The 22,626-nt window shown below is 42.5% G+C and overlaps 1 protein-coding gene across 5 annotated transcripts; it reads right to left on the reverse strand.

The window, feature by feature from the left end:
• Positions 1-8,087: 8,087 nt before the first annotated feature.
• Positions 8,088-22,302, reverse strand: CBR4 (carbonyl reductase 4). 5 transcript variants are annotated; one of them, XM_074951124.1, is made up of 6 exons: positions 22,146-22,302; positions 19,676-19,817; positions 18,573-18,690; positions 16,068-16,204; positions 14,526-14,660; positions 8,099-8,653 (listed from the first exon to the last, which is right to left on the reverse strand). In XM_074951124.1, the coding sequence occupies exons 1-6, from the start codon at positions 22,146-22,148 to the stop codon at positions 8,475-8,477; spliced, it is 714 nt and encodes a 237-aa protein (XP_074807225.1). In that variant the 5' UTR covers positions 22,149-22,302; the 3' UTR covers positions 8,099-8,474. The 5 variants fall into 5 exon arrangements, with proteins under 5 accessions (XP_074807226.1, XP_074807225.1, XP_074807228.1 ...); XM_074951127.1 differs by lacking the exon at positions 22,146-22,302 and adding an exon at positions 21,587-21,901 and having other exon boundaries at positions 8,100-8,653; positions 18,573-18,693; XM_074951126.1 differs by lacking the exon at positions 22,146-22,302 and adding an exon at positions 21,283-21,522 and having other exon boundaries at positions 8,100-8,653; positions 18,573-18,693.
• Positions 22,303-22,626: the final 324 nt, after the last annotated feature.

Consider the following 22,626-nt stretch of genomic DNA (forward strand, 5'->3'; position numbering starts at 1 on the left):
AAACCGGCCCCAGGACCGACCCTTGGGGCACTCCGCTTCATACCAGCTGCCAACTAGACATGGAGCCATTGATCACTACCCGTTGAGCCCGATGATCTAGCCAGTTTTCTATCCACCTTATAGTCCATTCATCCAGCCCATACTACTTTAACTTGCTGTCAAGAATACTATGGGAGACCGTATCAAAAGCTTTGCTAAAGTCAAGGAATAACAAGTCCACTGCTTTCCCCTCATCCACAGAGCCAGTCATCTCGTCACAGAAGACAATTAAGTTAGTCAGGCATAACTTGCTCTAGGTGAATCCATGCTGACTGTTCCTGATCACTTTCCTCTCCTCGAAGTGCTTCAGAATTGATTCCTTGAGGACTTGCTCCATGATTTTTCCATGGACTGAGGTGAGGCTGACTGGCCTGTAGTTCCCCGGATCCTCCTCCTTCCCTTTTTTAAAGATGAGCACTACATTAGCCTTTTTCCAGTCATCCGGGACCTCCCGCGGTAGCCATGAGTTTTCAAAGTTAATGAACGGCCAATGGTTCTGCAAACACATCCGCCAACTCATTTAGCACCCTCGGATGCAGCGCATCCAGCCCCATGGACTTGTGCTCGTCCAGCTTTTCTAAATAGTCCTGAACCACTTCTTTCTCCACAGAGGGCTGGTCACCTCCTCCCCATACTGTGCTGCCAAGTGCAGTAGTCTGGAAGCTGACCTTGTTCGTGAAGACAGAGGCAAAAAAAGCATTGAGTACATTAGCTTTTTCTACATCCTCTGTCACTAGGTTGCCTCCCCCATTCAGCAAGGGGCCCACACTTTCCATGACCACCTTCTTGTTGCTAACGTACCTGAAGAAAACCTTCTTGTTACTCTTAACATCTCTTGCTCGCTACAACTCTAAGTGTGATTTGGCCTTCCTGATTTCACTCCTCATGCCTGAGCAATATTTTTATACTCCTCCCTCGTCATTTGTCCAAGCTTCCACTTCTTGTAAGCTTCTTTTTTGTGTTTAAGATGAGCAAGGATTTCACTATTAAGCCAAGCTGGTCACCTGCCATATTTACTAGTCTTTCTACACATCGGGATGGTTTGTTCCTGCGCCATCAATAAGGATTCTTTAATACACAGCCAGCTCTCCTGGACTCCTTTCCCCCTCATGTTATTCTCTGAGGGGATCCTGCCCATCAGTTCCCTGAGGGAGTCAAAGTCTGCTTTATTATTTATTTAACAGTGCAATTAAAACTGTGATTAATTTTTTTGAGTTAATCAAGCGAGTTAACTGTCATTAATCGACAGCCCTAATAAATATAGATACTGAGTCACAAATAACTCCAGTTGCTTCCTATGGGTCTGATCATCAGCTGACCATCCACATTGGGAGTCACATGTGCTCAGCACCACTCAGTCCCAAAGTGAGTATAAATGCCACACCTATTTGATACCAATAAAACACTGGCTCTCATTTGGAATGTTCAGGCACACATGGTGCTGCCATCATACCCTCCACTGGCAATCTACAGGGGTATATTAAGTCTCTCAAAAAATAATATTCCATTGGTATCAAAGGTTTCATATTCTTATTGGCTAACCTATGCATTGCTAATTAAACCTTTAAAATCCTAGAAGAGTGTTAGAATAAAAGCAGTCAAGAGAAGGTAATTTATTTGACCTGATCTGATGTATACACACAAACGATAAAACAGAGTGGGCAGAATCAAATTACTGCAGTCCAGGTAGCTCCTTTCATGGAACGAGGGGAGACGGCGTTAAAGGACCTCAGAGTCTTAAGCCCTATACTGCTATTAAAGCTAAAAGCAAATGCACTCAATACTTCCATGCTTCAATAGAGTTGTGAGCTCTTATACAAGCATTGAGCATAGCGCTCAGCCCCTGCATATTAAAAGGTATCTTCCCTCCTTTTCACATGCTTTTTTGTTTAGCTCATTTCATCGTGATTTTGTATCTAGTATTAAGTATTTGTGTTTGGCTTTCGGAAGGTCAGCTGTGATTAATTTCCCTTAACTGAATTGCATTCTGCACTTAAAAAATAAAAATAAAAAAAGAGTAAACCCAGTGCTATGTAAGTAACAGGTAAAACACAATCATCTCAACTTCATGGAACAGATCTCATCCTGTGTTAAGGGAACAAGTGAGGAGAATAGGTACTCACCATAGTCTGTAATTTAGAAAATATACAAAGATAGAACAAAAGCAATTTTAGTTTGAGTTATACAAACACTGTTAACAATGGACAATAATAATGCCATGGAGATGAGCTTGAAGGCTGGGAGTTTCAAGAACCCATGGGACTTAAGTATTGAATTCCTATTGAATTTGAATGAGAACTGGATGCCTAGCTTCCTTCAACCGCTTTCAAAATCCCAGCATAAATCCCAAGAGAACACAGTCTACATGGAGTTGAGAATACTGGTGACAACATTATAGGTATCAACCTTATAATCAAAGCAGTCATCTCTACCTTCCTGGAATTATACAAATGTCTTAATCTGAACCATTCAATTTCCCATATGATTATACCTTTGGTTATACTGCCCTCAAGCGGTAAAAAAGAAATCCCTTCATTGAATATAATTTATTGCATTGTATAATTTATCTATCAGCTGCCTAACACATTTCCTGCATATTTTTCCCCCAGTGGGGAAGCAAGCCTGTCCACTGCTCTCCTGCTGCAGTTCCTGGCAGAAGAGTACACGCTAGTCTGAAAAGTACAGTGCATGATTCCTACTTGAAGATCTTGTTGATAGAATATGAATTGCACTATGCTTCCAAAAGCTACTAAAAGTCCAGAGCACTGCAGCTACCTGTTTTTATAAGTCAGGTAAGAGTAAAGACTGGATAAATTCTGACTACAGGAATCACAGTGAACTTGTAGTTAAGAAAAAAGGGATCTATACAACATAGCCTGTCTCACCGAGTCTCATGTTGAGCCCACACCCCAAAGAGCCAACTATGGGTAACATACGGCTCCAGTGACAACCCTATCCTACCAAAGAACCAGAGAGTATAAATAGCACACTAGGCCCTCTGTCACTGGAGGACATGCAGTAAGGAATCAAACTTTGAGGACTGAGACATGCAAGAGAGTGTTAATTTGGAAAATGAAGGGAAAATTAAGAACTGACTGGAATAGGCAATAAAACTATTATTAGTCACATTGCCTAAAACGACGTATAACGACATTCTGACATATGTAAGAGCACCACTGTATCCACCAACAGGAAAAATGTAACATGAAACTTTGTTCACAAAAGTAACACAAAACACCACTATTGCTAATAAACCAAACAATTGGAAAAAGGTCCATACTTTCCTGAAACAATGATAATAATTAGGGCAGTAGGGCTCACTCAAAACAAGTTATTTTTAGTCACTGGAAGAAAATGGGAGTTAGGCTGACAGTCACCACATGTCACGTAACCCAATTTTCTTGCAAAATAGAAAGGACAAGGTATAAATAGCAGCCAGTTTACTGACTCTTCTGCCAGACTGGTAAAAAGGCAGCTATGGACCAACATGCTTTGGCTTCATATTTTGGAAATATTTGGTTTTTAAATATCAAACTTTTTTTCAGTCACTGAGAGGACATGGTACCATTTACATACACAGGATTTCTGACAGAAAAGTGGCTTGTAAATCATAGAATATTAGGGTTGGAAGAGACCTCAGGAGGTCATCTAGTCCAATCCTCTGCTCAAAGCGGGACCAACACCAACTTAATCATCCCAGCCAAGGCTGTGTCAAGCTGGGCCTTAAAAACCTCTAAGGATGGAGATTCCACCACCTCCCTAGGTAACACAGTCCAGTGCTTCACCACCCTCCCATTGAAATAGTGTTTCCTAATATCCAACCTAGACCTCCCCCACTGCAACTTGAGACCATTGCTCCTTGTTCTGTCATCTGCCACCACAGAGAACAGCCAAGCTCCATCCTCTTTGGAACCCCCTTTCAGGTAATTGAAGGCTGCTATCAAATCCCCCCTCACTCTTCTCTTCTGCAGACTAAATAACCCCAGTTCCCTCAGCCTCTCTTCGTAAGTCATGTGCCCCAGCCTCCTTATCATTTTCATTGCCCTCCGCTGGACTCTCTCCAATTTGTCCACATCCCTTCTGAAGTGGGGGGACCAAAACTGGATGCAATAGTCCAGGTGCAGCCTCACCAGTTCCGAATAGAGGGGAATAATCACTTCCCTTGATCTGCTGGCAATGCTCCTAATACAGCCCAATATGCCATTGGACTTCTTGGCAACAAGGGCACACTGCTGACTCATATCCAGCTTAGATTCATAGATACTAAGGTCAGAAGGGACCATTATGATCATCTAGTCTGACCTCCTGGACAACGCAGGCCACAGAATCCCACCCACTCCTGCGAAAAACCTCTCACCTATGTCTGAGCTATTGAAGTCCTCAAATCATGGTTTAAAGATTTCAAGCAGCAGAGAATCCTCCTTCTTGTCCACTGTAATCTCCAGGTCCTTTTCTGCAGAACTGCTGCTTAGCCAGTCGGTCCCCAGCCTGTAGCAGTGCATGGGATTCTTTCTTCCTAAGTGCAGAACTCTGCACTTGTCCTTGTTGAACCTCATCAAATGTCTTTTGGCCCAATCCTCCAATTTGTTTAGGTCACTCTGAGCCCTATCCCTACCCTCCATCGTATCTACCTTTCCCCCCAGCTTATTGTCATCTGCAAACTTGCTGAGCATGCAATTAATCCAATCATCCAGATCATTAAAGATGTTGAACAAAACCGGCCCCAAGACCGACCCCTGGGGCACTCCGCCGCACGCCGGCTGCCAACTAGACATCGAACCGTTGATCACTACCTGTTGAGTCTGATGATCTAGCCAGCTTTCTATCCACCTTATAGTCCATTCTTCCAATACATACCTTTTGAAACTTGCTGGCACGAATACTGTGGGAGACCGTATCAAAAACTTTGGTAAAGTCAAGATATATCACATCCACCACTTTCCCCATATCCACAGAGCCAGTTATCTCATCATAGAAGGCAATCAGGTTGGTCAGGCATGACTTGCCCTTAGTGAATCCATGTTGACTGTTCCTGATCACCTTCCTCTCCTCCAAGTGCTTCAAAATGGATTCCTTGAGGACCTGCTCCATGATTTTGCCGGGGACTGAAGTGAGGCTAACCTGTCTGTACCTCCCCGGGTTCTCTTTTTTCCCTTTTTTAAATATGGGCACTATATTTGCCTTTTTCCAATCGTCCAGGACCTCCTCTGATCACCAAGAATTTTCAAAGATAATGGCCCATGGCTCTGCAATCACATCAGCCAACTCCATAAGCACCCTTGGATGCATTATATCTGGACCCATGGACTTGTGCATGTCCAGCTTTTCTAAACACTTCTTAACCTGTTCTTTCACCACTGAGGGCTGCTCACCTGCTCCCTATGCTGTGTTGCGCAGTGCAGCAGTCTGGGAGCAGCCCTTCTCTGTGAAGACCGAGGCAAAAAAAAAGCATTGGGTATTTCAGCTTTTCCACATCATCTGTCACTATGCTGCCTCCCCCATTCAGTAAAGGTCCCACACTTTCCCTGGCCTCCTTCTTGTTGCTAACATAACTGTAGAAACCCTTCTTGTTACCCTTCACATCCCTTACTAGCTGCAACTCCAATTGTGCCTTGGCCTTCCTGACTACACCCCTGCATGCTCTAGCAATATTCTTATACACCTTCCTAGTCATCTGTCCAAATTTCCACTTCTTTTAAGCTTCCTTTTTGAGTTTAAGCCCACCAAAGATTTCCCTGTTAAGCCAAGCTGGTCGCCTGCCATATTTACTATTCTTTCTGCACTTCGGGATGGTTTGTTCCTACGCCGTCAATATGATTTCTTTAAAATACAGCCAGCTTTCCTGGACTCCTTGCCCCCTCATATTAGCCTCCCCGGGGATCCTGCCCATCATTTCCCTAAGGGAGTCTAAGGGCATGGCTACACTTGCAGATGTAGAGCGCTTTGAGTTAAATCAGCCTTCACAGAGCGCAGTAGGGAAAGCACGGCAGTCTGTCCACACGGACAGCTTCAACCACACTGGCGTGGCCGCATTTGCGGCACTTGCAGCGGCATTGGGAGCGGTGCATTATGGGCAGCTATCCCAGCATGCAAGTGGCTGCAACGTGCTTTTCAAATGGGGGGGAGGGGTGGAGTGTGACAGGGAATGTGTTGTGTGTATGTGGGGGACAGAGAGAGAGAGAGAGAGAGAGAGAGACAGATTGGGTTGGGGGGGGAGCTGAAAGCATGTCAGCATGCTGTCTTGTCAGTTCAGACAGCAGCAGACCCCCCTCGCCCCTCTCTCTCTCTCGCACACACACAGCATTCCACACTAATGGTTGCTTTGTCTTGGAGCAGATAAGCAGCTGGCTGTCAGAAACGGAGCTTTCAAAGGGCATTTCCGCATTCCTACAGCCGATTCCAAACAATGACAAGAGTGGCCACTTGACTTAAGGGGATTATGGGACATTTCTGGAAGCTGATCAGAGCGCAGTAAAGCAACACCTCATTCACACTGGCGCCGCAGCGCTCCAGCAAGGGCGCAGCAAACGTTATTCCACTCGCTGAGGTGGAGTACCAGCAGCGCTGTAGCCGCGGAGTCAGAGCGCTCTACGTGCCTTGACAGTGTGGACAGGTAGTGAGCTAGTGCGCCCAGGGCTCCTTTATTGCGCTGTAACTCGCAAGTGTAGCCAAGCCCTAAGTCTGCTTTTCTGAAGTCCAGGGTCTGTATTTTGCTACTCTTCTTTCTTCCTTTTGTCAGGATCCTGAGCTCAACCATCTTATGATCACTGCTGCCTAGGTTGCCACCCACTTCTACTTCCCCTACCAATCTTCCCTGTTTGTAAGCAGCAGGTCAAGAGGAGCACAGCCCCTAGTCGGTTTCTCCAGCACTTGCACCAGGAAGTTATCCCCAACACTCTTCAAAAACTTCCTGGATTTTCTGTGCACTGCTGTATTGCTCTCTCAGCACACGTCAGGGTGACTGAAGTCCCCCATTAGAACCAGGGCCTGTGATCTGGAGACTTCAGTTAGTTGTTCGAAGAAAGCCTCGTCTACCTCATCCTTCTGATCTGGTGATCTATAGCACATGCCCACCACATCACCCTTGTTGCTCTCGCCTCAAAAGATTCTCAACAGGCTTTTCTCCAGTTTCAAATTGGAGCTCTGAGCAATCATACCGCTCTTACATACAATGCGACTCCTCCACCTTTCTTCTCGTACCCGTCCTTCCTGAACAGTTTATACCCATCCATGACAGTGCTCCAGTCATATAAACTGCCCCACCAAGTTTCTGTTATTCCAATTCCATAATTCCTTGATTGTGCCAGGACTTCCAATTCTTCCTGCTTGTTTCCCAGGTTTCTTGCATTCATGCACATGCACCTAAGAAAAACTAGCAGATTGCCCTACTTTCTCAGTATGAATCAGGAGGCTTCCCATCCTGTACCCTCCTCCTTGTGTTTCTTCCTGGTATCCCACTCACCTCTGGGCTTAGGTCACCATGGTCAAATGAAGTCCCTGTGGAAAATGTGGAAAGGGTGACAGCTATACTGCTAATTTCAGTTCAGATTTAAAATACTGGCATAGAAACATTGTACTGAAGTGGCATCTGACACTCCATTGACCAAGCAATGACGTCAACATGCACTCACAACTGCTACCGATTTCAATGGGAGTTGAACACATATTTGAGAACAGGATTCAGAAACCTGTTTTCTACACAAGATTAATACTTTTCACTGCACACTATTTCAATCCCCTGAAGGCAGTTCAGTTATGCTGGAGAGCTATGAAACTTCCAGCTCCATTGCCTTAGCTACAAACAAGGAATAAAAGAAACCATTTACATGTATTAGATACCACTACAGAAATGTATTGATTAGGAAATATTTGGTAGGAGAATAAAAACAAAAAGGTGAGGACCTTCCTCCTACAGAGGTGTTTACCATTTCGTTACACATGATGCCATTTCTTCTGAAAAGAAACATTTGGTCAACTAAGCAACCACAACCACTGACCAGTGAACAGGCTTACAAATATTATAAGTCTTGTTGTGCTATAGGACCCTTCAGAGTGATGCTCCCATTCTATCCCAAAACATAAAATGTGAATGGCATTCAGAAAAAATGTATTTAATTTTAATGTGTGATTCAGTATCATTACCATTTCCCCACCTCTTCAGAGAAGTTATGAAAAAAAGTTCTATGATGCATCCACCATGCATTTCCTCAATTGGCATCCTATATGCAGGCTTTAGTTAACTGACCAATGTACATATTACATTACAACCTTACATTCTAGAGTTTACTATTTAACTTATACATTATTATTTTACTGTTTTGATTAAAAAGCGTTCACTCATGAAAGCATCATCTTGATTACACACCTCAGAATCTTCATCAGCCAAGTTTATTTTTTCCTCCATTCAAGTCATTTTATAAGTACTGTTGTAGCATTTAAATTAGAAGCTGCAAGCCTCCATCTACAACTAGAATATGCCCTGTAATATAGGGAGACTCCAGAAGAAAGACAACAGCTTGTGCAACTTCATCAGGCTCTCCAAATCTTCCAAGAGGAATAGTTTTCTTCAACTGATCTTCTTTCAAATGTGCAGTCATCTCTGTGTGAACAAAGCCTAAGAGAGAAAAAATGTTTGTGACATAAAATGTAAGCAGAATTTGATGAGAGTAGCTGTAGAAGTCTGTAAGAAATCCTGGTATGATATAGTGGCTCTATAAGATCCTTGAGTCCTATCCTTATCCAATGTAAAGTAAGTTTATGAAAAAACATAGCATAGTTATTTCACTGAGAGTCAATCCAATCTCAGTGCAAATACATTTTGTGTGCACACGCACACACACACACACTCTATTACTCCTGAGGGTATTCTGCATCAAAAAATATAAAATTCTGCACACAATATTTTAAAGTTTTGCAAGTTTTATTTGTCAATAAATAAAAGCAGAGGCTCCAGCATGGCTGTGGGGAGCACATGCCACTGGCTGCATGAAGGTGAGAGATCACCCCACAGCCCTCCCATCACCACCCACCCTTGGGACACGGACTCTGCGGTGAGGCCGCACCCGACTCTGACACAAGGCCTGGACCTGCCCCAGAAAATCCCTGGAGCTCTGCCCCTTTGCACCAGGTGCACCAAATGTGGGGCAGGCAGCCTCAACCAGGCAGGGCCCAAGTGCGAAGGGGCTCAGTGTGGGGGGATCCAGGTGTGGGGTGAGAGGCTTCTGTGTGGGACAATCTCAGTGGGGGGTCTAGATGTTGGGAGATCTGGATTCACAGAGGCTCCTTGGGGGGCTTCCAGGAGAAGGCGGTTGGGTCACAGCGGAGGGGTCTGGGTGCAGCTAGTTGGGGTTCAGTGGCATCAGGGTCTGGATGTGGGGACTCAGGGTGGTGCAGGGAGGTGAGGCACATCAGTGTGGGGGTTTGAGTGCAGGGAGCTCAGTGGGGGGGGGTGGTGGTCTGGATGTAGGAGTGAGGGTCCAGAGGCAGGGGGTCTAGGTGCAGGGGGTTGAGGTTCATTGCAGTGGAGTTCAGATATGGAGGGCTAGGGAGGTTCTAGGTGTATGGAGTAAAGCTTGGCAGGGGTGTCTGGGTATGGGAGATCTGAATGCACAGGGGTTGGGTGGATGGGGGAGCAGCTCCCCATACAGTGACCCCTCCCCCATCAGCGGAGGAGCTATGGGGGCAGGAAGCAGAGGAGGTTTCTGGGGGTGGGTCTGACACAGCCCCTGCCACTCCTTGCAGGGGAATAAGTCCCGTCCTCTCCTGCCTCCAGCCAAGATGGACTAGCAGCTAATTCCAGCCCCACCGTGATTTACCTCTCTGCTGGCTGCTCCGATGTACCTGCACTGCTAGGGAGTGATAAGTGACTGCTCTTGCAGCTTCCCTTTGCTTCCCTGTCAGAAAGTCATTTTTCTGTGGGGAAGCAAAGAAATTTGCAGGGGCATGAATTCTGCACCTCCACAACAGAGCAGATGTTGCAGGCAAATTGCTGGATAAAGTGTATGAAAAAGAAATTGAGCAGTGTGCATAAGGTCTAGATGGTGAAATTGTTAACCTGAGTTTTGATGGGTGGAGCAATGTCCACAATAATCCTCTTGTATGTGCTTATGTGACAACAGAAGAAGGGACTGTCTTCCTTACAGAAACAATTGATACATCAGGAAATGCGCACACAGCAGAATACTTACAAGTAGCAGCAGTAAAAGCTATAACAAACTGTGGGAAAAAAATTCAAAATGTCTAGTATGCAGCTTGTTCACAGACAATGCCGCAAACGTATCCAAGATGAGAAGAAATTATTTAGAAGAGTCTCAAGCTAACATATGATTGCAGTGCTCATTTGATGCACCTCGTAGCCAAAAACTTCAGTGTTCCAGAAATAAAGGCTAATGTTGTTGAAATTGCAAAACACTTCCATAACAACCACTTTGCAGCAGCTGCTCTGAAAGAAGTGGGAGGAACCAAGCTAACTTTCCCACAAGACATGCGATGGAACTCAGCAGTGGACTGTTTTGAGCACTATATCAAGAACTGGCCTAACCTGATGACAGTTTGTGAACAAAATCGTGAAAAAATAGATGGCACTGTCACAGCCAGAGTTCTCAACGTTGGGCTTAAGAGAAATGCTGAACACATGCTGAGTACCCTGAAGCCTATTTCTGTAGCCTTGAACAAAATGCAGGGAAATAGCTGTTTTACTGCTGACGCCAAAATTTGGAAGGAACTGAGGGACATCTTAAAAAGAGAAATATGCAATGACAGAATTAAATTACAAGCATTAAAAAAACAAATGGGACAAGCATATCTCCAGCTCATTTTCTTGCAAATATTCTCAATACTCGGTACCAGAGTCAAATCTTAACTGCTGAGGAAGAGGAGTTGGCTATGACATGGACATCCAGCAATCATCCCTCCATAATGCCAACTATAATAAACTTCAGAGCTAAGGGTAAACCATTCAAGAAATATATGTTTGCTGATGATGTTTTAAAGAAAGTCACACCAGTGAACTGGTGGAAGTCACTTAAACACTTGGATTCAGAGACAGCTGAAGTGATAATCTCTCATTTCAAAGCAGTAGCTTCTTCTGCCGGTGTAGAAAGAATATTTTCTTCCTTTGGACTAATTCATTCCAAATAGAGAAATCATTTGGGACCTGAAAAAGCAGGAAAGATTGTTTTTCTCTTCCAGATTACGAACAAACGGGAAAATGAAAGTCAAAATAATTAAGTAGGCGGCAGAAGCCAAAATTTTAAGTTTCTCATGTTGACCTGGCTGACATCATTGATTTATTTATTTATTTTTAAATATTTCATTTAACTACTTTAGTTAAAAACAATTTTAATAAAAACAAACCTGATTTTAAAAAACTTGAATGTTTAACTAAATTCAAAAATTCATGCTTGTTTTATTAAAATATTATATGTTTGCTGTTGAAGAAAAAAATCCAGAATACACAAAGTTGTTGTTTTAGTTAAATAAAAAATTTAAATGTCTGTCTGGTGATGTTCTCCTCCTAATACAGCATGGCAAGAAAATTCTCCAAATATTAATGATTAACCTGTTGAACTGGAGATCGTTCACCTCCCAATGACTTCATAAATTGCTGCTTCAATTACCTTTGGTTAATGAAATAACCAAACAATCATTCATTTTCTGATATAGCTGTAAAACTAACCTGAAAAGTTTTCAAAATAAATCACTTTAAAAATGTATAGCATGAAAATGAAACCTACATCTCTCTCGGAGTTGTGAAGAATATGTATTAAGGTTATAACAAAAAATGCACTTTTATGTAGAAATCCATGATTAAATCGAGTCTTCCTGACTAGTAATTTAAATCATGATTTAAATCAAATCCACCTTGACAGGAATGTTTGGGCTTTTTGAAAACCACTTCATTTCCTGTCAAACTAATAAAATTGGAAATTTCAGAAAATGGACCAACTAAAAAGAAAAAAAATGTTAATTTTAACTTTTAAATTTATCTGAGGCTTTTGCCATTCAAGAACAACAAAGGTTTCAGAGTGGTAGCCGTGTTAGCCTGTATCAGCAAAAAAAGAATGATTTGTGGCACCTTAGAGACTAACAAATATATTTGAGCATAAGCTTTCGTGGGCTAAAACCCACTTCATCGGATGCATGCAGTGGAAAATACAGTAGGAAGATACACACACACTGAAAAAATGGGTGTTGCCATACCCACTATAACGAGAGTGATCAGTTAAGGTGAGATATTATCAGCAGGAGAAAAAAAAAACCTTTTGTAGTGATAATCAGGATGGCCCATTTCCAACAGTTGACGAGGTGTGAGTAACAGTGGGGGAGGGGGGGGAATAAGCATGGGGAAATAGTTTTACTTTGTGTAATGACCCATCCACTCCCAGTCTTTATTCAAGCCTAATTTAATGGTGTCCAGTTTGCAAATTAATTCCAATTCACAGTTTCTCGTTGGAGTCTGTTTTTGAAGTTTTTTGTTGTAGTATTGCCACTTTTAGGTTTGTAATTGAGTGACCAGGGAGATTGAAGTGTTCTCCAACTGGTTTTTGAATGTTATAATTCTTGACGTCTGATTTGTGTCCATATATTCTTTTACGTAGAGACTGTCCAGTTTGGCCAATGTACATGGCAGAGGGGCATTGCTGGCACACGATGGCATGCATCACATTGGTAGATGTGCAGGTGAACAAGCCTCTGATAGTGTGGCTGATGTGAAGAACAAAGGCACTTAGAGAAATGTTGCATATTCATTAACCAGACTGCATATTCAGGAGATAAAAGGTGTCACCTAATCTAACCCTGCAAGCAGGGTGCCAATGAAAGAGACAGCAACAAACTTTGAATCTAAACATGTCTGAAAGAGGCTTACTGTCCTATAATTTCATGGAAACAGGAAAAGTATAAAAAAAAAAACCCCTTTGAAATGAGAACCCCTCACACACATCCTCTCTACCCTGCTTAAAAACAACAAGCACTACACAATTCACCCAGTCCACATCTACAAGCAAGGTGCCACAGCAACGATAAAACACAGAAGACTCAAAAAGAAACCAAGCTAAGAAAACCTCCTCAAGATTTTAACAATGGTGAGATAAACTAAGACACCGTTAAAGGATTAGATTTAAAACTAATTATTTTATTGGAATAGTGAAATGCAATAACTTAAAATATTAATAGTTTCTCTTGTTATTCACCAAAAGAGAAAACTGTATATTCTTGGAGAAGAAATGGGGCTAAACATCAGTAAATAGAGAAACAGTGGAATTTAATTGGATATAAGATTCTTAACTGGCCAGTCTCAAGACAGCCCCTTAAATGGCTTCTTCTAAGTAAGTGATTTAAATATTTTCTTGGATTTCATGGAATTTAGTAAAAATTGCTTACTCTACCCAATTATAGCATGTTTTGGTTATCAATGATATATACCAAACAGGATCCACCTGCTTTTGAAATTATTTTGCAAAGAATACAAACATTCTTTGTTCTCTAAGGATAGACTAAGTCTGGTTTCATACTAATTTTGGGAAATATGGCCTTCGTTTCAATTTACAAAGAGAAAAAAGTGCCACACCAAAGGCAAGTCCACTCTCAGAGACGTAATCTCTGCTAAAAGCTCTCCAGAGAGAGGCATACTTCCATTACAGTCTGTTCTGTAACAGGTTTATTAGTTGGGTTCTGTCACTTGTCTTGCTTTGTTTAAGGTTTTCTATTCCTTTCTTTAACAAAATAGCCATGGTCAATAACTTGATTATTTTGCTTGATCTCAGTTATCGTGTACCCAAAGGTATGTAAAGAATCCCATCTTGGAATTGGCAATAAGAGAAACAATTAGTAAGAATTGGCTTACTATTTCTAGTTTCTCTAAACATTTTTAGTAATTTATAATAATACAATTACTTGGCATCCAACAATTTAAAATTACCCCTTTCTGCCCCATACAACTATATGTCCCTTTAAGAAACTGAAAGATCAGTCCCATTAGGAAATAGTACAATATGCCCTCTCTTATCCATTTTCTTTTGTGTACTAAGAGTCTGAAACATTAAGGACAATGCAGATATAGAAAGGAATCTCCTATAAAAGAGAAATTCCTCCGCACGCAGCATTTCTTAAATTTCCTTTTCTACACTGGGTTAGTTCACAGACGTAAAGGATAAGCAAACAAAATTAAAACAGATACTCAAGAAGGAACACACATTTATTCCCTTAAGCACATTCATATGTAAAAATGGGCCAAGTAAGAAGATAGACAAAATTTTTTGTATAAAAAAAAACTTTTAAATAAAAGATTACCATTCTGTTTGGAAACTAGCCTAAAACCTGCTACTTAGCAGTGTTTTTCTATCAGTGTATTTTTATAGATAGTTTCTTACTTTCAGAGTACAATAAGCAAATAGTAAGCGCTTCTTTGTTCCAACCTTGCTGATCTATAACTGAAGTAATCACAAAAAACGTACAGAGATTTAGTATCTTAATCATGAACTAACCTGGAGCAACCATGTTGACTCGAATTTTCTTTCTTGCTACTTCTTTAGCAAGAGAGCGTGAAAATCCAACTAACCCTGCTTTGCTGGCACTGTACACACTCTGACCAGAATTGCCCTTGAGCCCAACAATACTTCCTAAAACAAACAAAAGAGCAAACAGAGGCCAAATGACAGGCTAAATTTAATCTTTTACAATAGCAATGTTGTGGCTTTACTGAAGTCAGAACTTTTAATCACCATCCTTTTAAATAACAGCAATTATTAGAGCTTGATATGCATGTAGAGTCCCCATTTGCAAGTTAGGCATGTATTCAAGGGAAAATTTGAGTTCTAACTATTGGAGAGACAGTTAAGATTACAAATAAAGTAATCAAAATAAGATTGCTTCCTGCATATTAACTTATCACTGACAGCAAACCTCTAGCTATCTATGTACAGTTCGTACAAATATGCAAGAGAAAATTATAGTAAGTGTGTGGCAAAGCTCCCTGAATAATACCCTCCTAGAGAGAAAAAAAAGCCATGCCTTATTGTTAATTAAAATCAAAATAGAGAAACACTTGCAATAATTGGCAGAAGTTGCAGGAAGATTATAAAAGCATGATGAAATGCAGACTAAAGGTTTTAGGACTTTATTTACCATTGACATGAGCTGTGTTTACATTCAGAGGTTGCTGAAAAAGTTTAAAAAGGAACAATGTGTTCACAAAAGAAAGGCTAAGAAAATAGTGACTCAATGAGTTTAATGAGAAAACACACGTGCATAAAAAGTTACTTGAATGTGTAAGGGTCTGCAGAACTAGGAATAAAAAAAAAAAAAACTAACCACACACACAAAATTCATCGTAAATGAAAAAACATAATACTCCTTCAGCCTTTCATAGTGTGTGTTACTTCTGGATTGCTTTAAAGGGGCACTGTAAATCTGTAATCTTGTCTTTTTTTAAAATTAAAACTAACATTAAATATCACACTTGCCTTTGAATCCTCTTCCCAGTTGTTATGGTTATAAAAAAAAAAAAAAACTCACCACATTTTCCTAATTCTTTAACATATTACTGTCTTTCACAAACAGAGAAATCTATCAGACTCTCCAGAGGAAACAACCAAACTAACTTTACACCAAACGCTATGAATAGTGACAGGTAAATATACTGGGGAAAATAGAGGGGGGAAATATCTTATTTTTCAGTTGTAGGAATCTTTGGTTTTCATCTTGCAGTTAGCTTCAAATGGGCACAGAGGTCTAATCATTTGAAGCTCATTCCAGGTTTGAAGCATAACAATAATAGGCACAATATTTTCAAAATGAAGTGTGGAGAATTTTTTTATTATTTGATTATGCCCCTCTACAAGTAACTGGACCCAATGATAAAATATTAATTCCAGGACATTCTGTATTTCCTACAATTGTTTCAATTTTGGATTCTTACTACATGTTTTTAGAGGTAAACCTTTTAACATGAAATTTCTAAGACTGTGTCTAAGAAAGTCATTTAAATATCATTAACCACCTTCAACTTGCCTAAGGTGGATACTCACCTATGTTAACAATAGCACCTCCTTGCTGTTGAAGCATACGCCTTACAGCAGCTTTGCAGGTCAACATTGTCCCCAGAAGGTTAGTGTTAATTTGGCATACCATATCTTCAGATGTGGTTCTCAGCAACAAGCCATCCCTGTCAAAAAAGCCCCAAAAAACAAAAACCCTGAAAATCTGGTTTAAGTCATCCCTGGTCAAATTTCATTGCCCAGAATAAAGTTCCACCAGGGAAGAATTTGACCCTACATGCACTAGCGCTGTTCTTGATAACACTGAAAAATTATGCACAGTAATAAGACATAAGGCCCGCATCAGCCATTTTGCTGATAGTATATTACAAGCGGTCAAATGTATTCAACAGAAGTTAGTCCAATAGAAGATATTACTTCACTCTCCTTGTCTTTCTGTTGTACTCACAGATATAAACTCCAGTACAAATATATATAAATATATTACAAGCGGTCAAATGTATTAGCTCAGAGGACTGACAGTGTTTGACAGTCCTCTGAGCTAATACATTTGACCGCTTGTAATATATTTATATATATTTGTACTGGAGTTTATAGTCCTCTGAGCTAATACATTTGACCGCTTGTAATATATTTATATATTTTTGTACTGGAGTTTATATCTGTGAGTACAACAGAAAGACAAGGAGAGTGAAGTAATATCTTTTATTGGACTAACTTCTGTTGAAGAGAAAGACAAGCTTTCGAACTTACACAGAGCTATTCTTCAGGTCTGGAAAATGGACTTGGAGGGTATGTCCTCACTGCAATTAGACACCCACAGCTGGCCCATGTCAGCTGACTCAGGCTCGCAAGGCCATAAAATCGTGGTATAGCTGGAGCCTGAGCGCTGGGACCCTAGGGAGGGTTCTAAAGCTCAGGCTCCAGACCAAGCCCTAATGTGTATTTAAAACAAAACAAAAACAAACACAAACAAACCCACAGGACACCTGCAGGTATTTAATTGCAGTGTAGACATATCCTTAGTGTCACAGCCAAAACACAAGGTGGAATATATTAACTACTTATGCTAAACACCACATTTTTCAAGGGACTATTCAAGGAGAAAAAGCCCCTTAGCACCTCCAAGTGGTGCACGTAAAATCCATGTCTTACCAGTACAGGGGGGGGGGCACATGACCACCCCATGCGACCCTCCATGTGACTCCTCACTGCCCCACCCCCAGCCCAGGGCACCCACGCTCTCCCCGTCCCCTCCCTACATCCATCCCATATTACCTGGGGCAGGGGAGGGGGGGGTGTGCTCTGTACTCCTCCTGCTGTGCCAGAGACAGGGCTGTGGGGGCCGGTGGTACAGTGGCCAGGGAGCTGCCAGAGTTCTGCTCCGTTCCCCGCTGCCCCTCCCAGCAGGGGCAGCAGTGGAGAAAGGAGCAGAACTCCCAGCACCGGAGTTGCATCTCCATCCTTCCTTGTACTACAGCAGCAGCCCTGCCAGAGACAGGGCTGGGTGGGCGAGGCTAGGGACGGTACAGCCACTGGAGGAACTGCCAGCATTCTACTCCTTTCCCCACTGCCCCTCCCAGCAGGGATATGAGCAGAACCCCCAGCCCTCTCCTCTGGCAAGGCTGCTGCGGTGTCTTTCTGGTATGCCATACCGGCTATAAATGGCTTGCTGGTTCAGCATACCGGCCTACTTGCACTGCTGACATCTCTCAAGTCATGCGGGGGAGGGAAGGGTCACAGATTCTTGTAATAAGCCATAGATCCAGTGTCTTTATTCAGTCTGTTTTTTGGTGTCTAGCAAAGTTATGAATTTATGCTCCCAGGCTCATCTTTTGAAAGTGTTGTGCAGGTTTCCTTGGAGAATGAGAACTGAGTGGTCATACCTAGAGTAATCGCCTGGTGAAAATTTTTCACCCACAGGTGATAAGGCGTTTTTGTCTTTTCATTTTTCTGTGACAGTTCATTTGAGAGCATAGTGATTGTCTTATTTCACACCCACAGTTGTTACTGGGATATTTAGTGCATGTACAAGACCCATGGATCTTGAAAAATGTGTTGCGGAGGATGTTGATCATCATAGCAGTAATTATGTCTACAAGTTTTGCATCTGTTGTTCTGGCTACAACAACACTACCACAATACACAGTCTTCAGATACATTTCAATTTATTTTTAGAGCCATTACCGATGTGTTTAATTTTGCAGTTACTCTCTTAGGGTACGTCTACACTACCTGCTGGATTGATGGGTAGTGATCGATCAATCCCCAATCGCTCTGCCGTTGACTCCCGTCTCTCGCCATGGTGGAGCACAGAAGCGGAGTCGATGGGGGAGCGGCAGCAGTCAACCCTGTGCCGTGAGCATGCGTGGTAAGTCGACCTAAGATATGTCGACTTCAGCGACGCTATTCTCGTAGCTGAAGTTGCATATCTTCGGTCGACCCCCCCCCCCCCCAGTGTAGACAGGCGTTAGTATATTTAGTACCTTTCAACAAGAATGCATGGCCTACTCTTACTTATAACATAAAACTAACCTGTTGACTCCAGCAGCATTAACCAAGTAATTAACATGACCTAAATTCTTCTCCACCTCCTCAAGTGTATTTTGGACATCTTGTTCCATGGCTACATCACAGCTAAGTGCCATATGACCTGCTGTATTGAAATGAAGTTGCATTAGGCTAACAGTAAATATAAATAGCAAAATAATAGTAAAAACAGATGTTGAACTAGTTCTAATTTAAGAAATCTGCTCCACCTCAAAGGAGAGTTAAATGAGGACAAGTTTCAGGAAGTCTGCTGATTAGTTACGACACTTCATTGTGTTTTGTATTTTTTGGCCCTTTTCAAGTTTCGAATCAATGTGGTCTAGAGCAGTTTGAGGTCTCGGTTGGCTGGAAGCCAAGAATTGCCAAGTTTTAATGCCATTTCTGTCACCAACTCACATGACCGTGGACAACTGCCTTAATCTCGGGTTACCCCATCTGTAAAAGGGTGTCTGTAACAATTACTTACTTACCTTCCTGGTAGGAGTGTTATGAAGATTATATATTTGGGAAAAAAAGTAAAGTGCTGTATGAACTGCTCTTAAATGCAGAATATTATAGTTATAAAATATTATAACTGTAAAATTCCAGAAGAATAGATGGTTCTTAAATGCTGTTTGGAATTTACACACTTTTCCTATCTGCAAATACCATTTTTTCAGTTACCACAAACCCTGCCAGTGTCAGGCCCGAGATTTCATGGCTTAAATTTCAAAACAGCAGTGCACGCTACTATACTCAAAAATAGTTTAAATGCACTTTATAATTAATACACAAAATTCACTGGACATTCATTTTGAAACTACACAAATTTAAAAACAAAATAGGCCATCTTGCTCCCAGTGAAGTTAATGAGAACTTTTCTATGGACATTCATGAGAACTGGCCCAGGCCATTATTCACACCATGTCAGATAGTACATCCTCCATCTGCTTTGCTATATTTGGCTTAATTCTCAAATAGATGCTCTGCCTTTTACTTTCACCTGCATTTGGGAAAATGCTCAGTTTAGATATATTACTGTATTACTCTTACCAGTTACCTAAACAGTGGACAGTCATGAATAAACAGTAACAAAGCAATATACATACCCCCAAGGTGATTCACAGTAGTTTGAGCTACTTCCAGATTTCTAGCAATAATAGCCAAGCGGTATCCTTTCCATGCCAGCAGTTGTGCAACAGCTTTTCCAATTCCTCGGGATCCTCCAAAAATGGCACAAACTTTGGGCATCTCCAAAGAATAATTCACAAACAGCAAATAAGTCTACGATCAACAGTGACTGGCACCAAATATTTTAGGACCTGATCCTCTATGGTGCCAATTATCTTCCATTCCCACTGAAGTCAATGAGAATACAGCACTCTGTTGTATCAGGTTGTTTCAGTCTTACTGTATTCATAGTTTATTGTTTATATTTAAACTTTAACAAAAACAGCTGAACTAAACATTATTAGCTATGTGTTAAGGTGGAATATCTTCAGGTGAGAAACAAGTGTACTAAAATTTTTGAATTACAGATAATCTTCAATTTTGCAGTAAGATAATCACTAACCACAATTTAACTATTATTTTAAGAGTGTGACAAAGTTTGCAAGCAATATAATTGTAAAGATCATTATATACCTGCTCAAGTCAGTGCTTATAAAATTCAGTCTTTTCAAAGCCAACTCAAGAACGAAATGTGATTACTGTATTAACACTTCTGATATTAAAGCCACTCAGTCTTTTGACCATGGCCACAAAACTCATCCCAAGTATCTCTATGAACCATAACATACACTATTTTTATTAGTAACTCTTACTGTGTTTACATTGCCACTAACCGAATAGTATTTTGTTCATTGCTTCTGCTTTTAAATAATAAAAAGCTTGTTTAATGAGTTGAAATGATGCTCGAGCAGGTATGTACCTAACTTCAGGCCAAAACCTTGCACCTTAGTAAAGGCAGAATAAGGGATCTAGAATTTGTCACTTTGCCATTATAATATTGCTTCCTGTGGGAGAGGTGAGGGTAGAAAAGAGGCCTCGTTTCTTTTCTGCTGGTTATGGAAAGAATGCCAAAAGGTATCTTTTCAGTTAACTGCCATGTTATGTCAGGGGAAATTATGAACATAGGTTTTTAACATGAAAATATTCTGGAACTACACAGACTCCTTTTAGCAGTTTTATACAATCTGTTGGGAGATTTCTAAATATCTGATAATGCCCTTTAAGAAAAATAAAAGTCAGAATAAATCATCGGTCCACAAAGGACCATCACAACTGGCAGTTTCAACAGAGAGTAGCCCAGAAGTTCCAGAGTAACAGCCGTGTTAGTCTGTATTCGCAAAAAGAAAAGGAGTACTTTTGGCACCTTAGAGACTAACCAATTTATTTGAGCATGAGCTTTTGTGAGCTACAGCTCACTTCATCCGATGAAGTGAGCTGTAGCTCACAAAAGCTCATGCTCAAATAAATTGATTAGTCTCTAAGGTGCCACAAGTAGCCCAGAAGTGAATCAATAAGATTTTATAGGGTCATTCCCCCTTATTGAATCACTGCACTGTGTCTTTTACCATAAGGACAAGGTCAGTATTCTCACCTCTGAGACACTACAGAACCCTCATCTTTCCAGACATTTGTTTTATACCACAGCACCTTTTATCAAAGGATTTCAAAATGCTTTACCAACTCTGGCCATTATGGAACTACTCACATGAAAAAGGCCTGATGGACTGGGTCCTAGGGAGAAAAATCTATCCCTGTATTGGTACTGAGTCTAGTGAAGGGGCTGGGTCTTGCACCTTTTCTACCACTGGGGCCATTTTGGCTTCTGGTCAAAGTTTGAACAGCTCTAATATCTGCTCAGACACGGACGCTGGATGCAGCAGCTGCTATACACCATTTCACTCCCAGGACACAACAAAGTCCCAGCCACGCCTTTTCTCCTTCCAGTGATGCTTCCACACCACTGTTCTCCCACGCCCGCGCGGTGCGACTTGCTCTTCTGAGTTTCACACCTCTGGGAATGAACGGGACTGTTAACTCTTCCGGCAAGTAGGCCCCCAGGCTTGCAGGCCTCCATGCGCAGAGCCGCCCTGCAGGGGCAGCGTGGGGAGAACACGACGGGGGCCCGGCCCGGAACGGCGAACACCCAGAGGAGCTCGGACAGCTCCCAGGAGTCGCTTTCAGCCTCGGCTCCAGGAGACTGTAGCGCAGCCTCCCGCCACCCACGGGAGCTTCACGCGAGCGGCGCAGACCCACCCAGTAGAGAGCGGCCAATCTGGCAGGCAGCGCCCCCGGGCGTTCACCCACCCAGCCCCTCCGTGCGGGGCCGAGCCCCCGCTCCCGCTGTCCCCCAGCTCCAGCTCTGCCTGCGCCTGCCGCCAGCCTCCCCTAGGGGGGAGCAGCAGTTGGCGAACCGCCTGGAGTAGCAGCAACCGGCTCCCTGGGGCGGAGCAAGCAGCGTTGGAGCCTCGCGCTCCCCCAGTTCCGCTGCAGGCGCCCTTGGCCTCGCGCTATTTTAGGCGCTTGTCACGGTGGCTCAGCGGCATTCGGTATTCAGCAGTAGCCGGTTACCATGGAGACCACGCCGAGCTCTGTGGCACCCGTCTGCGTTCCTCCCGCTACCTCGCTCGCGCTGTTACTTGGAAAAACGCGCGCGCACCCCTTCCTTCCTTGTGGTCCACGGGTGGGCACTGGACCGCCTCTCCTGCCAGAGACTACTACTCCCGGCATGCAATGCGGCCGGACTGCTCGGGCCGCAGATAGAGCGCCTGTAGCTGCCGGTAGTATTAGGGAGCAATGCATGCTGGGACTTGTAGTAAGGGGTGCCCAGGTGACGCTCTGGCTGCTGCTGCGCGGGGCTCACAGAATCTTTGGGTGGGACTAGGAATAATCGTCCATCAATTAACCACCCCCCAAAGGTTTCGACGTAGATGCTGCCTCACCTCAGCTGCTCTTCCGCACCAGACAACACGCCCCTTGCCCCAGCCACTGCCCCCGGTGCCATCCCACAAACCAGGCTTGGTCAGTTTTATCAGGTGGCGATAAAGCCCCG

Source organism: Natator depressus, chromosome 4 (assembly GCF_965152275.1).
Source record: "Natator depressus isolate rNatDep1 chromosome 4, rNatDep2.hap1, whole genome shotgun sequence".
NCBI lineage: Eukaryota > Metazoa > Chordata > Testudines > Cheloniidae > Natator > Natator depressus.